Source organism: Perognathus longimembris, chromosome 15 (genome assembly GCF_023159225.1).
Source record: "Perognathus longimembris pacificus isolate PPM17 chromosome 15, ASM2315922v1, whole genome shotgun sequence".
NCBI classification, from domain to species: Eukaryota; Metazoa; Chordata; class Mammalia; order Rodentia; family Heteromyidae; genus Perognathus; species Perognathus longimembris.
The window spans coordinates 884,020-900,952 of record NC_063175.1 but is presented as its reverse complement, the minus strand read 5'-3'; the positions used below and the strand labels follow the sequence as shown (position 1 = coordinate 900,952).

Here is a 16,933-nt window from a genome sequence, read left to right as displayed (position 1 = left end):
GACAATTATCAATACAGCTTAATAACTTTCCATCTATACTAGAGATAGAATAGTGAGGTAACTATTTTAATACCAGATTGGCAAATCCTAACAATGGTATTGGCAAAGTAGGAAGATGAGAGCTTTCATATACTGTTGGGTGAGATACAAATTGAATCAATCACTTTGCGTAACAATTTTATAAATATTAGTAAAGTTAAAACTTTGGCTCTTTTTTTATGTCATCTAGAGAATTACATGCATGCCTAAGGAAATATATAAGACCTACTGTACTACTGTACTGTACCTACTGTTTGTAAATATTGTGTAAGTCAAAGTTTAGAAACGGCCTCCCTTCATAAGCAAGAGTTGGCAAGCAGCTAAATGTGTATGACAGAGTTCTTTGAATCACTGGAAATGGATGAACTCAAGCAGTGATCAGCAAATCTGACTTATCTGTATCTACCTAAGTTGTATTAGAATTTGGCGTTGCTCATTCATATACATTTTGTCTCTGTTTTTCTGATACAAGAGCAGAGATGAAAAGTTGTGGAAAAAACCATATGATCCACATAGTTTAAAATGTATTTTAATCTTAAGTTAGGGTTTAATTTGCATTTATGAATAATAATGCACAAAATAATATTTTGTGATTGCTTTACTATTTAGATATAAGTAAAGATTTAAAGTGCCGTATTAGCTACATTTTGCTAAGTAGATTTTGTTCAAATACAGTGCTAAGGAATTGTATAACTTTTCTAGTAAAAATAGCACAATTGAGCTTGTGTCAACTCATTTTCTTTCCTTCAAACACATAGCAATGACAAAATGTTAAAAACGAAAACATAAAAGAAAAAAAATCGGCTTCCAGAAACAAAATAGATATCTTCAAAGGCCAGAAATGCCAAGTAATGACTAAAGCCATTTTGACTAAAAAAGTTCCTTACAGCACCTTCAGACATAGTTGGACTTTGTTTTTTAAATGATTCACTCTCCATTTTTCATTCCTCTTTCCTCATCTCTCCCTTCCCCTTTTATTCCCCATACTTCATAGTTAGAATTATGTCTTAGTATTTGTATGTTAGTGTCCATATGTATGTAATTTTATGTATATAGACATATATGTATCTGTATATATGTATATGTCCATGAAAATGTATCTTTTAGCATAAACATACACATGAATGAAAACATAGAGTACTTGGCTTTTAGAGCTAGGCTTGTCTCACTTAACATCATGTTCTCCAATTCCATCCATTGTGATGAAATTTTGTTCTTTTTTGTGTGCTGGATCTGGGCTCAAACTTACCATCTCATGCTTTGTTTGCTCATACCTGGTGTTTGTCACTTGAGCCATGCACCGTCCCTGGCTTCTTCCCCCTCAAGGCTAGCACTCTGCCACCTGAGCCACAGTGCCCCTTCTGGCCATTTTCCATATATGTGGTGCTGGGGAATTGAACCGAGAGCCTCATGTGTAAGAGGCAAGCACCCTTGCCACTAGGCCATATTCCCAGCCCACTAGCTGGATTTTTTTTTTCAGCTGGTTTTGAACCACAATTCTTTAATCTCAGCCTTCTAAGTAGCTAGATGTGAGAGCCACTGGCACCCAGCTTCATTTTTCATTATCTTCTTTATCCCTCTTCCTCCTTCATTCTCTTCACTTGGGTGCTAACCTGGAGTTTTTTTTGTTCAAAGCTAGCCTTCTACCACTTGAACTACAGCTCTACTTCTGGCTTTTGGAGGTCAGAATCTGATGGACTTTTTTGCCCAGGCTGACTTTGAACTGCATTCCTCAGATCTCAGCCTCCTGAATAGCTAGGATTATAGCCATGGGCCACTGGCACTGAGCTTTAAGAATATTCTTTTTTTTTTTTTTGGCCAGTCCTGGGCCTTGAACTCAGGGCCTGAACACTATCCCTGGCTTCTTTTGCTCAAAGCTAACACTCTACCACTTGAGCCACAGCTTCACTTCTGGCTTTTTCTATATATGTGGTGTTGAGGAATCAAACCCAGGGCTTCATGTATACAAGGCAAGCACTCTTGTCACTTAGGCCATATTCTAAGCCCTTAAGAATATTCTTAAAGATTAAAGAAAAGAAAGATGAGGCATGACCCAAGTTGTGAAGCATTAGCCATAACAAAAAGCTGTGTGAGTGAAAGGCACTGAGTTCAAGCTCTGGTACTGGTAAAAAAAAAAAAAAAAAAAAGATATTGCTGAATTAGAATTGAGAAAAGGTACCCAGGTGCTGGTGGCCCATGCTTCTACTAGCTACTCAGGAGGCTGAGATCTGAGGATTGTGGTTCAAAGCCATCCTGGACAGGAAAGGCATGAGACTTTAATTTTTTGGCCAGTCCTGGGCCTTTGAGTCAGGGCCTAAGCACTGTCCCTGGCTTCTTTGCTCAAGGCTAACACTCTACCTCTTGAGCCACAGCACCAGGGCTTCATGTATACGAGGCAAGCACTTTTGCCAGTAGGCCATATTCCCAGCCCCATGAGACTCTTATCTTCAAATAACCACCAGAAGTGGCATCGTGGCTAAGAGCGCTAGCCTTGAGCTGAAGAGCTCAGCAATAGCTCCCTGGACCAGAGTTGGGGGGAAAAATATTTTTAAGGCTGGAGCACTGTAAGTAATCACTAGGCTTAACTGGTCCTCCCGTGAGCAGCCAAGGTAGAGAGTGGTTGTACCTGTCAGTGGCCTTGAGATAAAGAAACCATGAGTTCATGGTGAGAGAAAAATCACCTAGGTTTTTGAAGAAATGACAGCTGGTGGCATGTGGTTTGCATTTGCCAGTTTGGAATAGGAGATTCAATTTGATAAATAATAAAGTCAAATATTCAATTCCTGTAGGTAATAGAAAACTGATTTGAAGGCCTGTCATAATACAAAGGTATGGGGTTTGCTTAAATAAGAGTCAGGAGTGTAAAAGAGGTTGCTAGTGAATGAAATAAATGGCTAGTACATGGTGCATTGTATTAGTAAATAGAAACATGCCACATGAAGCTAAGCCAATAGAACTTGAAACATTGAACAAGAAACCAATCAGAGCTTTTGTCATGTTACTGGTTATTCATTATTGGGGGTGGGAAACTTTTTTCTTCAAACATCCATTTGGGTTGTTAGTTTTTGTTTTGTTTTCCATTTGGAAACTCTTTAAGTCATAATAGCAGAGTTGACACAGTAGGTAAATTCTGTCTTCAGCTTTCCTTCATCTCTGTATAGATATAATCAAACGATTTTCCTTTGTTGCTGGAGCTCATTTTCAGTGTGGAACCAGCCTAGTGGCAGGATTGCTGAAAAGGGGCTTTCTTATTAGTGATCTTCAGCTCTGTTCTTACTTGCATTGTGATAATACAATATGATACAATTGTGTCTAAAATTGAAGAAGTGGCCACTTCAAATTCACAGATTATTTTTAACCTCTAATGCCTTATCTCCTGTTGAGCACCACTTTGGGTGCAGACATTTATAGGGCTACAGAAATGAATGACACTCCCTAATATTGTGCTGTTTTCCCAGATGGACTTCTCCTTTAGCCATTATTCCTTTCATGTAGGAAGGGGACAGCTTCCCTTCTGCTTTTTTTGATAGTTCTGCCCAGGTATCAGGACCATAGACAGAAACATTTTCACCAATATGAATATATATGGTGAATATATGGCGTTAGGTGATCAAGAGATAAGTCTAATTAAACCTGCTGCTTTGTCCTTGGGCTTGTGCAATAACACTGTTTTGAGTGAGCTCACAACAAATATCTTTTAATTGAATGAAAATATTCCATTCCTGTAGTGGTATTACCTGCACCTTTCAAAACATGATCTTAATGTGCCGTTTGTGTATATGCTTGTTTTTTGAATAGCTGATGGATTTACAACTGAGTGACAGTAACTTTCGGCGACATATCCTATTGCAGTATCTCATTTTATTCCAGTATCTCAAAGGGCAGGTCAAATTCAAAAGGTAAGTTCATATAAATAGTAAGGAATTACAAACAATGGCAAAGTACCTGCTTATGAAATTTATTATGGGGCCCACTTTATGTATTGGAATCAGTACTTCTAACCAACATAGAAAAGGATTTCATTGGGAGCTTTTAGACACAGGATAATTGTTTGGGGGGAAAAGGATTAATCGTACAAATTTCCTACTTAATTCCAGGCCTTCTCAGCATTTTCATTTCAATTGATGGGAAGAGATTCCTGTCTAAGCTTTCATCACTCCTCCTATGCCTCCTCCCAGTACTTCTCTCCTAAGGTGTGGAACTTTCCAGAACATCAGAACTGAAAACTGCAAATAAAATATTAAAGCAAAGATGAGATGCATTTTCATAAAACCCCATTAGGATCTCTACTGTGTTTCTAAATCCCTCCACTCCAGGCACACTATTTCTTCTTATACTGTCCATGATTGAAGTAATAAGCCCACTGTTGCTTGACAGTAGATCCATAAAGGACATGGCTTTTATTACCTGCTGAGCTTGAACCCCAGTGTCATTACTCATTGGCCTCAAAGAAGCTCTTTCAGAATTGTAATTTTAAGGTAGCACATGGTACATACTCCAAAATGTCATTCTTCTATTTTTGGAGATTTGGTGTAGTGTAATACAAAAATCAGGGTGTTTGGAATTAGGTCTAGGTATTAATCTAAATAAAGCTTTGTGACCTTGAGTGCATTATTGAGCCATTAAAGTCTATACTTACTATGTACTCGAGGAGTTCTAAGGATTCAGTGTGTACTGTGTACAGTGCTTCAGATCCTGGAACATGGTAAGTTATCAGTATTTGTTAGATGGCTTTAGAGCACTTGGTACATAATGAGAGCTTAGTTAATTGGAGTTGAAACAATTTAGGTTCCCCCATACCCTTTTTTAGGACTTAAATTTTTTCATCATATTTTGAATGAGTTCTATAGGAATATAGTATGCTTATATGTATCATGTGTAATACTAGCTATTCAGGAGGTTGAGATGTGAGGATGATGGTTTGAAGCTGGCCTGGGTAGAAAAATTCCTGTGAGGCTCCATTTAACCACTCAAAAAACAGAAGTAGTGCTGTGGCTCATGTAGTAGAGTACTAGCTTTGAGCACAAAGAGGCTCAGGGACAGTGCCCAGGCCCTGAGTTCAAGTCCCACAACTGACAAAAAAAATTGTTGTCTTTGTAAGCATATTAATCTCCCTTGTACACTTACATATCTTCAGTTCTGTCACTGTGTGTAAGAAGTGTAAGGACTTTCTCCCATAATCCTTTCATTTGTACTATTCCTAATGTTAGTAATTTCTGACACTACAATCTAGTTAATTTGTGTAGTACATGCCTTGTGTGTTTTTAAGACCCTAAATGGACCTTGAAAATATGCACTGCTGGAAGTCACGTGTGCTTTTCTGCTTCTTTCCCTAGTTCAAACTATGTTTTAACTGATGAGCAATCACTCTGGATTGAAGACACTACAAAGTCAGTCTATCAAGTAAGTCCAACACGCAACAAACCTATGATTGACAAAAATGGAAATTTAGAATTTTCTTTGTTTCAGCCCCAAATAGGAAAATAAGGATAAAGTTAAGCTCAGGTACAAGAACACAAACACTTCTTGGTTCTCTGCCTACAAACCACTCCAATGATGCAGAAAGTTGTTGAAAGCTTAGTATATTCTTTCTAATCACAGCTACTATCTGAAAACCCCCCCGATGGAGAAAGATTTTCAAAGATGGTAGAGGTATGTATTGGACATTTATAGTTTCCATAGCATCACATATCTCAAAGGATTCTGTTACACAAAGGTAATTTCCTTGTTTTTCTCAGCATATATTAAACACTGAAGAAAATTGGAACTCATGGAAAAATGAAGGCTGCCCAAGTTTTGTGAAAGAAAGGTAATACATTCTCATTTCAAGAAATAGAAGAAAGGAATTTCAAAGTATAGTTTGATTATTTTGTTTATCATGTATGGACATGTGTATATGTATTTTTATTTTTAAAAATATAAGTTAAGGTAATGGACTTTGGCCACCAAGTTGACATTTGTATTTTTTTTGCCTCAGATTTCTTGAAATTAAGTTCTCAGAACAAATTGATTGATGTCACTTACTGGAAAAAAGCTCCTTAAAATTTGCCATATTATGTGGCATTTTTCCCCCCAGTCCTGGGGCTTGAACTCAGGGCCTGAGCACTGTCCCTGGCTTCTTTTTCCTCAAGGCTAGCACTCTACCACTTGAGCCCAACAGCACTTCTGGCTTTTTCTATGTATGTGGTACTGATGAATCGAACCCAGGGCTTCATGTACGTGAGGCAAGCACTTTACCACTAGGCCATATTTGCAGCCTTGTGTGACATTTTTGTATTCTGTCTGATAGTGTCCTGTCATAATACAAAGCTTTCATGTTTGTTTTACTTGTGTTAACCACAGAACATCAGAAACCAAGCCCACAAGAGTGGTACGGAAGAGAGCAGCCCCAGAGGATTTCCTAGGCAAAGGAGCAAACAAAAAAATCCTGATGGGAAAGTAAGTTAACTTGTCCTCTTAGGTAGGATGTTCTTGGTTATTCTTATGTTTTAAAGAGGTCACTCTAAGAATTCCAGCTTTTCACTTAACATAGGTGACTACATCTAACTCTACCCTATCACTCTAAAGTGCCATTGTGAGTTCATGTGAGTTATAAACCTTTGTTTTATTCCTATTTCCAAAATTCCTGGCTCTAGCTATGCCATTTTTTCCATGTTATGACAAGAAAATCACCTTACCTCAAGTAGGTTAGTATAACTCCTTTACCGTTGTTGCAAAGTGTACTAATCTTTGAATAGTTACTTCTAATTAACAATTCACTACTTTTTATTGTATTTGAATATTTCCAAAACACTTAAAAGATTGTCACCAAATATATCCTTATATAGAAATTTAAATGCCAAATAAAATGAGGGAGGAAAGTAAAACTACTCATATCACCACCCAGAAATCCACTGTTACATTGCTCTTGTGTTGAGTTTTAAGTCTTATGCAGATGGTGTCCTTAAAATTTTTTTCTGTTTATTCTGTAGTGAGGAGTTAACAAGGCTTTGGAATCTCTGTCCTGATAATATGGAAGCTTGTAAATCAGACACGAGGCAAGTAAAGATTTATTTTTTCAGCGTTAATAGAATAGAATGGAGCCTTTTCTCAGCAGTGATCAGAGGTCAAAAGGAATTGAAAAGTCTGTTGTGGTTGACTGTTGGCACAGCATAATATAGCTTCCCTCCTTACAACATCTAGAAATGCTGACAAAGTAATTTTAGGATCATTAAATACATTAGTCCATAAAGTCACAAAAGGAATCAGAAGTAAATACCAGGAGAATAAATTGAACTGAGACAGTTGTGTCGAGCTGGAAGCAGATGATTTCCTGTTTGGAAAACCAGATAACTTGATGGTAGTAGTCACAAACAGAAGTTAGTAAGCCTTAGGCTTGCAAAATTTTGTAAGCCAATTTCCACTAAGTAAATCTGAGATCAGTGAGGAGGTACTATCTGAAAAGAAGGGTTGAGGGAGCGGGGATACATGCTCCTGGTACAGGAAACCTAGAAGCTTGTCTATTTCTGCTAAGGTGTGGAAGGGGAAAGAAATTTCCCAAAAAATTAAAATGAATTGCTTGTTCTCATTGCATTTCTAACAGTTTACATTTATACTACCAACATCATAAAGGAACCAAGCTAAAACATCTACAAAGTACCACTTTGGTGGTAAAATATGTCTGAGGGGGGTCATACATTTGAATCAAACCACATTAGGCTCACATAGATGAAAGTCTAAAAATAGGTGAGGAATATCTGGCCCTCAAGCCAAATAAGGCCCACAAATCATTTGGTTCATGTCAAGCTGTTTGCCTGATTTTACAACTTGGTGAATTTTGTATGACCTGCTATTGATTGATCTTATAAATATCCATATGGCCTTTGGCAGAAGAAAAAGGTTTCCCACTCCTTGATACCTGATTAGCGAAATTTGTATACATTCCACCATAAGTGTTCTGCTCTGGTTGTTTTTAAAAAGACAGACAAATGCAATGTAATTTATGCTCCAGATAATTAAAAACAGCTAAGTAGCAACTGAAACCAAAAGAAGCAAAAATGAGACTGTCAGAAAGAACCAGATGAATTTGAAGAAGCAAGTAATATTTTTAGAATTGAGAAAATAGTAAAACAATTGAGCAAAAATCTTAGAATAGAAAATAAGAACGATCATATTTGATAATAACTGAGAATCAGAATAAATTCTTAGTTTCAAGATGTGTCCTAAGAATAAATTAAACTAAAAATCTATATCTCTTGTGTGTGAAAAAGTTATCAGAGAAAGAAAAGTCACCCTGCAAAACAGCTGCCTTGAAGAAGAAAAGAAAGTCAGAAGCTGTGTGAAATGAGGCTTCAAAGTATTTACTCAGGTTATCAGCCCAGTGCTACAAGAAACTATACCATGTAGTCACTTGAATGTGACAAGTACTCTGCAGGAGTAGTCTATTTGTATGAACAAGGCCCTGGGTTGAATACTCAATACCATTGTAAAAGAGAGAAAAAAAAACAGTATTTTAACATCAAAACTTGGAGAATGTCTTACCAGTGACCCTACTACATAAGGCTATCATAAAGGCCATTGAACCCAGAATAGGGCTTAGTTAGAAGTATTACTCTGTAAAGAGGTATATTAGTATACATGAAGAAATCTGGCTAAATCTTACTGAAGTAAGGAGGCAGAGATCAGGAGGGTCATGGTTCAAGGCTAACACAGGCAAGGTCAACAAGACACCATCTCAACCAATAAACCAGGAATAGTGGTATGCATCTGTGGTCCCAGCTGCACTAGTCTGGGTAAGATTGAGGTGTGAGGGCCAGTCCCTGGAGAGAAATACAAGACTCTTATCTGAAAAGCAGCTAAACTAAAAAGAGGTGGGGGTGTAGCACCTACATACCAAGTCCTGAGTTCAAACCCCCGTACTGAAAAAAAAAATCACTGTATAAACTGTGTTACTAATTTTGACTGCTTAAGAAGGCAAAAACAAGTGTTCATAAAGGCATCATGTAAATCCTGGTACTAAGGCTCATGCCTGTAATTGTATCTACTCGGAAGACTGAGATACCAGCATTGTGGTTCAAAGCTAGCCCTTCCAGGAAAGTCCTTAAGACTCTCTAATTTCCAATTAACCACCAAAATATAGGTAGTGGAACTGTGGCTCAAGTAGTAGAGTGCTAGAGTTCAAGCCTCGGGCCCTGCATTTAAAAACAAAACAAAACAAAAAAACAACCTGTAAAAGAAGATGAAGATAGAAATTTAAAAAAGAAAATTCTTAACCAGCTTAAATATTTCTCAATAAATTAGGTGAAGAGATAAACAGAAAATCCCGTCAAATAATAGGTAGGAGAGGACAAAAAACAATAGTCAAGGAGTAGAAAGTGGAAAATAGTGTTGTTAAATGTGAATAGCTCTACCACTGGAGCCATAGTGCCACTTCAGCCCTTTTCTGTTTATGTGGTCCTGAGGAACTGAACCCAGGGCTTTAAGCATGCTGGGTAAGCACTCTACCACTGAGCCACCTTCCCAGCCTCTGTAAGACTCTTACCTCTAATAAACTATACTGAGAAAAAGCCAGAAGTGGTGCTGTGGTTCAAGTTGAGCACAAAGAGGCTCAGGAAGAGCACCCGGCCCTGAGTTCAAGCCCCAGGACTGGCAAAAAAAAAAACAAAACACACACACACACACACACACACACACACACTCACACACTCACACACTCTTTTGAACAAGAGAAGCAGCAGTTTCCTCATTTTTAAGAATTGTGGGTAATATTACCATTGATGGTGGTTGTATCTAGTGGAACAGCCACTTTGAAAGACAGCTGGTATTTTCTACTTCTATGCCACATATATTTGCATATATGTATGTGTATTCTGTTGTGACATAAAATGAATTTCCTGAGTTGGAAGGCCCTGATGCCTAAAGAAACTAATTCCCCCAAACAAGGAGTCAAGTATGTTTACCATTTCTTCATAAGCAAAGGATAGGAAATACCTTACTATATATGAGGAACTTGTGGCGATTCAATAGAAGACTAACAGGGTTAGAAAAACTAACGGATGAAAACTTGTCTATCAGCTTTAGCATATTCAGAAAAAGCAAACCGTGAATACAAAGAATGCCATTACTTTTTAAGAATGTTATTTGTCAGCCAGGGGCCTGTAGCTCCTACCTCGTAATCCTAACTACCAAGAGGCTAAGATTGGAGGATCCCAGATCTAAGCCATCAGAAAAGTCCATGGGTCTCTTATCTCCAATTAACCAGCAAAAAATTGGAAAGTGGAGCTGTTGGCTTAAGTAGTAGAGTGCTATCCTTGAGAAAAAAAAAAAAAAAAAGCTCAGGGACAGTGTGTAGGCCAAGTTCAAGCCCCAGGACCAGAACCAAAAATAATGATGATAATGTTATTTATCTTAAAAGTACAAGAATGATGATACCAAATTCTGAATAGTGGCCACCTCTGAAACTAAACAATGAATTTAGGGGAGCAGGCAGAGGGAGCCTTATATTTGTAGTGTTTTAAAAGTCTGACACAAATATGGCAGAAGCTTGGGATTGTGGATACAATGTTAATCTTGTATGTATGTGTGTGCTGGTCATGGGACTTGAATTGAAGGCCTCCAACTCCTGTGAAAGGTTGGGTTTTTCAGTCACAGCGCCATGCTTCTGGTTCTAGCTTTTTGCTGATTAGTTGGAGATGAGTCACTCAGATTTGTCTGATCACATTGTCTGTGGACCACAGTTCTCAGACCTCAGCCTCGAGTAGCAAGGATAGCATAATCCCAGCATCTTACTTGAAATAGGAAATAATCTAAGGGTGGTAAATGGTTCCAAAACATTTGTGAATGATAACCAATTACTGTGAAATGTGTTTTTTCTGGTGTGATATGGAAAAAGGAAAGGCTCACACCTGTACTCCTAGCTCCTCAGGAGGCTGAGATATGAGGATCACACTTCAAAGCCTACTCAGGCAGAAAACCATGAGACTCTTATCTAATTAACCATCAGAAAACCAAAAGTGGCACTGTGGCTGGAAATGATAAGATTGCTAGCATGGGAAAAAAGCTCAGGGACAGTGCCCAGGTCCTGAGTTCAAGCACCAGTATGGACAAAAAGGAAAGTGTGATGGCAAACTCACTGGTCTGTAATAGTTACTGACTAGGAAGCAAGGCATTACAATGAAATACTGTATCAAAAGATTTGGTGCTTCACTTTTTTTAGAGCCTTTTTTTTTTCTAGTTTTAGTCAAAGATGTAGAGCCTCAGATATGCTCCTTGGATATCATTTCTTTGTGTGGGTATCAGAATCTTAATTCTACAAACAAATCCCAGAAAGACCCAATTGTAAAAAATGTTGCCATGGCAATCTAAAATAATTTTAGTTAAAAGCCAAACTCTTGAAATTTTATTATGGCATGGTTAAATGTTATTGGATGAGGACAGGATTTGAAAATTTTCTATTCAAATGCTTTAAACCTCTGGTCAACCTCTACCTTTCATGTGTAAGTAATACATAGTAGATGATACATAGTCATCAGACTATAGCCTTTTATTGTCCCTTTTGAGAGTTTAGCTTTAAATCTTTCACCTCCAGTGGCTCACACCTGGAATCCTAGCTACTGGGGAGGCTAAGATCTGAGGATCATGGTTTGAAGACAGCGGGCAGGAAAGTCTGTGAGACTCTTCTCCAATAAACTACTGAGAAAAGAAAAACAAAAAACTAGAAGGGGCACTGTGGCTCAAATAAGAGCCCTTTCCTTGAGAAAAAGGAGCTCAGGGCAGCACTCCGGCCCTGAGTTCAGACCTCTAACCACCACCACCACCACCACCAACAACAACAACAAAATGTAGTGTTCCTAAGTTTAAAACATTCCTAGTTAACTCTAGTTAACGTTTGAGTACCATTCAAAACTTTCATTGTACCATTTCTTTAGTAGTATTAATAAATACCTTATGCTCACTGGTTACTTTATAATGCCCAGGGAATATATGCCAACTTTGGAGGAGTTCTTTGAAGAAGCCATTGAACAAGCAGACCCTGAAAACATGGTTGAAAATGAATATAAGTAAGTAAGCTTTTTCATTAGTTGACTTTAATTTCCTCCACTACTCTTGGGAATTCTGTGTATACTGGTAAGCTTAAAGGAGCAATTGACAGAGTAGTGAATGCAAGTGCATGTACCACATTCACATTACTACACATCATGATCTCAAGGATTATCAAAAGACTTGAAATCACACTTATTTCAAAGTACAAGAGAAAAATCACTCTCTTCCCTCCAACTGTCGCCTCTCTTCCGTGTTCGCCTTCAAAGCAGCCTCTCAGAACAGCCAGCCTCATTCGCATCCGTCAGGCCTCCTCTAAGTAACGCTCTCATTACCTTGGCACCTTGCTCTTCCTCTGCCAGTCTCCATTGCTGGCAGTTCATTCACTGCCTAACTCTCAGATTTTTGAGTAACTTGAGGACCCAGTCTCGGCCTATTTATCTAGAATGTTCCATATGACACCATTATCTCCTCATTTTAATTAGGCGTTATAAAGTGTTTTTTGTCAGAATGCATAGGTTCTCACCTCTACCTCTTACTGGCTGGTGACTGGAATGAACTTTAAAATACTCCCATGTCCCTTTCCTCATCTGTAAAGTGTTAATATTTAATAGCTCATTTCACAAGGCTGTTGTGAAGATTAAATAAAAAGATTCATGTATAGAATATAATAAGCATGTGATATGCATGATTAGTGTTACCTTGCAGTAAGTTTTGTTTTTTGCCAGTCCTGGGGCTTGAACTCAGGGCCTGAGCACTGTCCCTGGCTTCTTTTGCTCAAGGCTAGCACTCTACCACTTGAGCCACAGCACCACTTCCAGCTTTTTGTATATATGTGATGCTCTGGGATTGAACCCAGGGCTTCATGAATACTAGGCAAACTCTCTACCACTAGGCCATATTCCCAGCCTCCTGCAGTAAGATTTTTTGGTCACTGTAATCTCTTACACCAGTCTATGATCAATTCTTCATGTGTCAGACAGTGAACTTTAAATGTACAAGGACCAGAAATAGCACACACCTGTAATCCCAGCACTGGAGGGTGATGAAGGAGGATATAGAGGCCAGCCAGGGGCTATATAGTGAAACCTTGTCTATAAATTAAAAATTGATTAAATTTAACTGACTCACAGTCCTGATCTCATGAGTAATACTGTATGGTGACTATTCCAGAGTCCTCCTGGATCTGGATCACACCTGCCTCTGCAGACACATCTTTGCTTTTTGGCTTTAATTAGACGGACTATTTGTCTTCACCGCAAGGGCCTTTCCCTTTAGACTCCCTTCTGGCTCACTTGGCCCCTCCCACCCCCTGAACTTCCAGGGCAGACTCACTGCAGATCCCCCTGCCAAGACGCTCTTCCCTGCAAGTCCCAGTGTGACTCACTCCTGTAGCATCTAAAGTTGTCATGTGTTTATTGGTAATGATGCTTACCAATACATTCACCAGTATTGTGTGTCTGGAATTTTCTGAGAATTTCCTGGAGTCCTTGGGTAGTAAATGCAGAGCTAGGAAAACCACTGTGACCTCGAGGCCCTGTTCTTCTGTAGTGCTGTTTTGCCTCAGTGTTCAGAATGCACATGGTCTACAAACCTCACAATTCCTGAGTGCTTGGCTCAATAAAGGATTTGTTGGTAAGAGAATTTACCAACTGAGTGTGGTAGCATATGCCTATAATTTCAGTACTTGGGAGGAGGCAGGAGAAAGAGTTTGAAAATGTGGTCAAAAGCTGAGACCCTATCTCAAAAATAAACACAAACAAAAGAGCTGAGGCATGACTCAAGTAGTAGATTGCTTATTGTGTGAAACCCTGGGTTCAATCCCCTCCTTGTATAACTGTAGGCTTTTTTGTTGTCAGTCCTAGGACTTGAACTCAGGGCTTCGTACTTACTTGACTTGCTAACTTATAGATGGTACATAGTCTACCACTTGAGCTTTGCCCCAAACCACCCTTTTACTAACTAGTGTGAGATGGATTCTCAAAGACCTTTCTGTGTGGACAGCTTTAAAGATCTCAGCCTCCTGTGTAGCTAAGATTGTACATGCAAGTCTCCTGGCTGGATTCTTTCTTAGAATGTGATCATTCTCAAGGACAGGTTTAAGAATAATTGATGGAGAATTGAAGGTAACTCAGAAAGCCTCATTACCTCATTACTGGTGTGAACTTAACCAGGGAGTTTTTTGGGTCTTTAGCGACACTTTTAATGGGTGAAGGAGACTTCCTTGTAAGTAGAATCAATTTGTACTTTCCATCTTTTTGCAGCTTTGCATAGTTAGCACTATCTTTAGAATTCTTCAGGTTTCTGATTCTTGTAGCACTAATGGCTACTTCATTGGGGAGTACTCATGATTCATTTGACGTCACTGCTCACTTTAGCTACTGCATAGTTATTCCTTTTAGTATTTTGAGACATTTTTATTACTTGAAGTTGGTACCAAGTTCAAGGTTTGATGTTATGTAAATACAAAACCAAACACAGGGTATCTCCTATCTAAAATGCTTTGAGACCAGAACTGTTTTACATTTCAGGATTTTGAATATCAGCATGAACTTTAGCAGCTTGTCATTTTAAGGCACTTGTAGTTTTAGGTGTTGGAAATTTTCACATTTTTGGATTATAAGATGCTCAACCTTTGTTAATATGATAAACTGTTAAATGTTAAACTAAGGAAATATTCTGTACTCTCATCTGAGGGTGACAACATCCTATACAAGTCAAGAATTTACCTTCCAAATAACCAGATGGCTGTCCTATGTAAATAGCAGCTAGCCAGGGTTGGCATTTATTCCTTGACTTGTTAAAGTACAATGTAAACTTTCAAAATGTATTTACTGGGCTTAAGCCTGCTTCTTCAAAAGTATAGATCCATCCGTTTGTGTTATTTACTATGTGGAATGCACACTGAGAGGGGGAGGGGTCTTTTAGGAATAAACTTACAATGAAAAGAATGGCACTCTAAGCAGCCACTCGCCTTGGAGGGTATAGTTTCGTGTGGCAGAATTAGAGGCAAATATAGAACTAAAAAACATGTAAATTACAAAACTGACATCTCTTTTCATAGAGCTGTGAACAATTCAAATTACGGTTGGAGAGCCCTCAGACTATTAGCACGGAGAAGCCCTCACTTCTTCCAGCCAACCAACCAGCAGTTCAAAAGTTTGCCAGAATACCTTGAAAACATGGTAATAAAGCTAGCCAAAGAATTACCAGTAAGTAACATATATCATTTTTTTCCATACTCTTGAGCTGACATCTTCCTTTTTAATTTTCTATCATTGTTTGGGCAAATCGCTGAATTTAGTCTATCATGTAAAAAAAAAAAAAAACCTACAGACTGCCATGTGACAGAAAAAAAATGCATTGGAGTGTACTCATACATTTACGAAAAATGCACGAATTTGGCTTTGACACAAATTACAATAGTATCTATCCACTGGTAAACTTAAGACTTGAATTTTTCGGTTTCCTATCAGATAGTCGGCAGTTGGCCTATCTTTCTAATGTATTTGTTGCCTTTTCCAATACAATTTTCTAGTGTATTGCTTCAATCTGGTAATGACACTATTCTAGTCTTCCCTCAGACATAACTTAATAACCCAAGATAATTGCAAATGGGCTTGCCATGCTTTTTACTACTTCCCATCTACTAGACTGGGGGCCAGGAATTGTTCTGAGGCCTTGTTCTAGGGATTTTACAACCACTTTATGTAAATGAAAGCCACCTCCAGCTTTCTTACCTCAGAACTTGGCATTCGTAGCCAGGTGACAGTGGCTCATGCCTGTAATCCTGGCTACTAAGGAAGCTGAGATCTGAGGCTCATGGTCCAAAGCCAGCCAGGCAGAAAAAGTCCCTGTGAGACTCTTATCTCCAATAAACCACGCAAAAACTGGGAGTGGTGCTGTGGCTCTAGTGGTAGAGTGTTAGCCTTGAGCACAAAGAGGCTCAGGGATGACACCCAGGACGAGTTCAAGCCCCACAGCAGACCAAAAAAAAAGTTGGCATTCGCTAAAATGTACTTTCCTGTCATCTTTAGCCTCCTTCTGAAGAAATAAAAACAGGTGAAGATGAAGATGAGGAAGATAATGATGCTTTACTGAAGGAAAATGAAAGTAAGAATTGAATTTTCTTGGCTATTTTACAAAATTGGAAAAGATTGGGGTTCTTGGTTGAGAGGTATGTTATTTAATTTGATCTACTTCTCAACTTCTACATTTTATCTCAGTTCCACTTCTGATTTATATTTAGGAATTAAAAGGAAGAATAATACTTTAGGCAATACCATTCCTCTGATTCTTGGGAACTTGAGGGGAGCAGCTACTAAGGGAGGAATTCAAACCAGGGGGAATATGAAAGTTGTTTTAAAGTAACACTCATTAAAGTGAATAACAATTTAGTAGTTCCTTAGCTTTCTTGTTTTGTTGTATACTGAAGGTTGCACACCATTATACTTTGCACAATTTATATTCTGTTTTCTAGGTCCTGATGTTCGGCGAGATAAACCTGTGACAGGGGAACAGCTAGAGTTATTTGCCAATAAGCTAGGAGAACAATGGAAGATTCTGGCTCCCTACTTGGAAATGAAAGACTCTGAAATTAGGCAGATTGAGTGTGACAGTGAAGACATGAAGATGCGAGCAAAGCAGCTCCTGGTTGCCTGGCAGGATCAAGAAGGGGCCCACGCAACACCTGATAGTCTGATTAGTGCACTAAACAAGTCTGGATTAAGTGACCTTGCAGAAAGTCTAACTAATGACGAGACAAATAGTTAATTCTTTTTTTTTTTATTAAAACTGTGATAAGATTTTGTTACCAAGCAGCATTTGATAAGAGGTCCACTGGTTTTGGTAAACAATAAACATTTTTATAACAGTT

At 38.5% G+C, this 16,933-nt stretch overlaps 1 protein-coding gene across 2 annotated transcripts in view; it reads left to right on the top strand.

Annotated features, from left to right (window-relative positions):
* The window catches only part of Thoc1 (THO complex 1), a 46,925-nt gene extending 29,992 nt beyond the window's left edge, over positions 1 to 16,933 (top strand). Inside the window, exons 12-21 of one of the 2 annotated variants that reach the window (XM_048363756.1) lie at positions 3,838 to 3,938; positions 5,376 to 5,442; positions 5,641 to 5,691; positions 5,778 to 5,848; positions 6,382 to 6,477; positions 7,011 to 7,076; positions 11,994 to 12,077; positions 15,122 to 15,269; positions 16,095 to 16,119; positions 16,538 to 16,933. In XM_048363756.1, the coding sequence (XP_048219713.1) occupies positions 3,838 to 3,938; positions 5,376 to 5,442; positions 5,641 to 5,691; positions 5,778 to 5,848; positions 6,382 to 6,477; positions 7,011 to 7,076; positions 11,994 to 12,077; positions 15,122 to 15,269; positions 16,095 to 16,119; positions 16,538 to 16,830 (1,002 nt within the window). In that variant the 3' untranslated portion in view covers positions 16,831 to 16,933. Of the gene's footprint in view, positions 1 to 3,837; positions 3,939 to 5,375; positions 5,443 to 5,640; positions 5,692 to 5,777; positions 5,849 to 6,381; positions 6,478 to 7,010; positions 7,077 to 11,993; positions 12,078 to 15,121; positions 15,270 to 16,094; positions 16,171 to 16,537 lie in introns of both variants that reach the window. The other variant, XM_048363755.1, reaches the window with a different exon arrangement.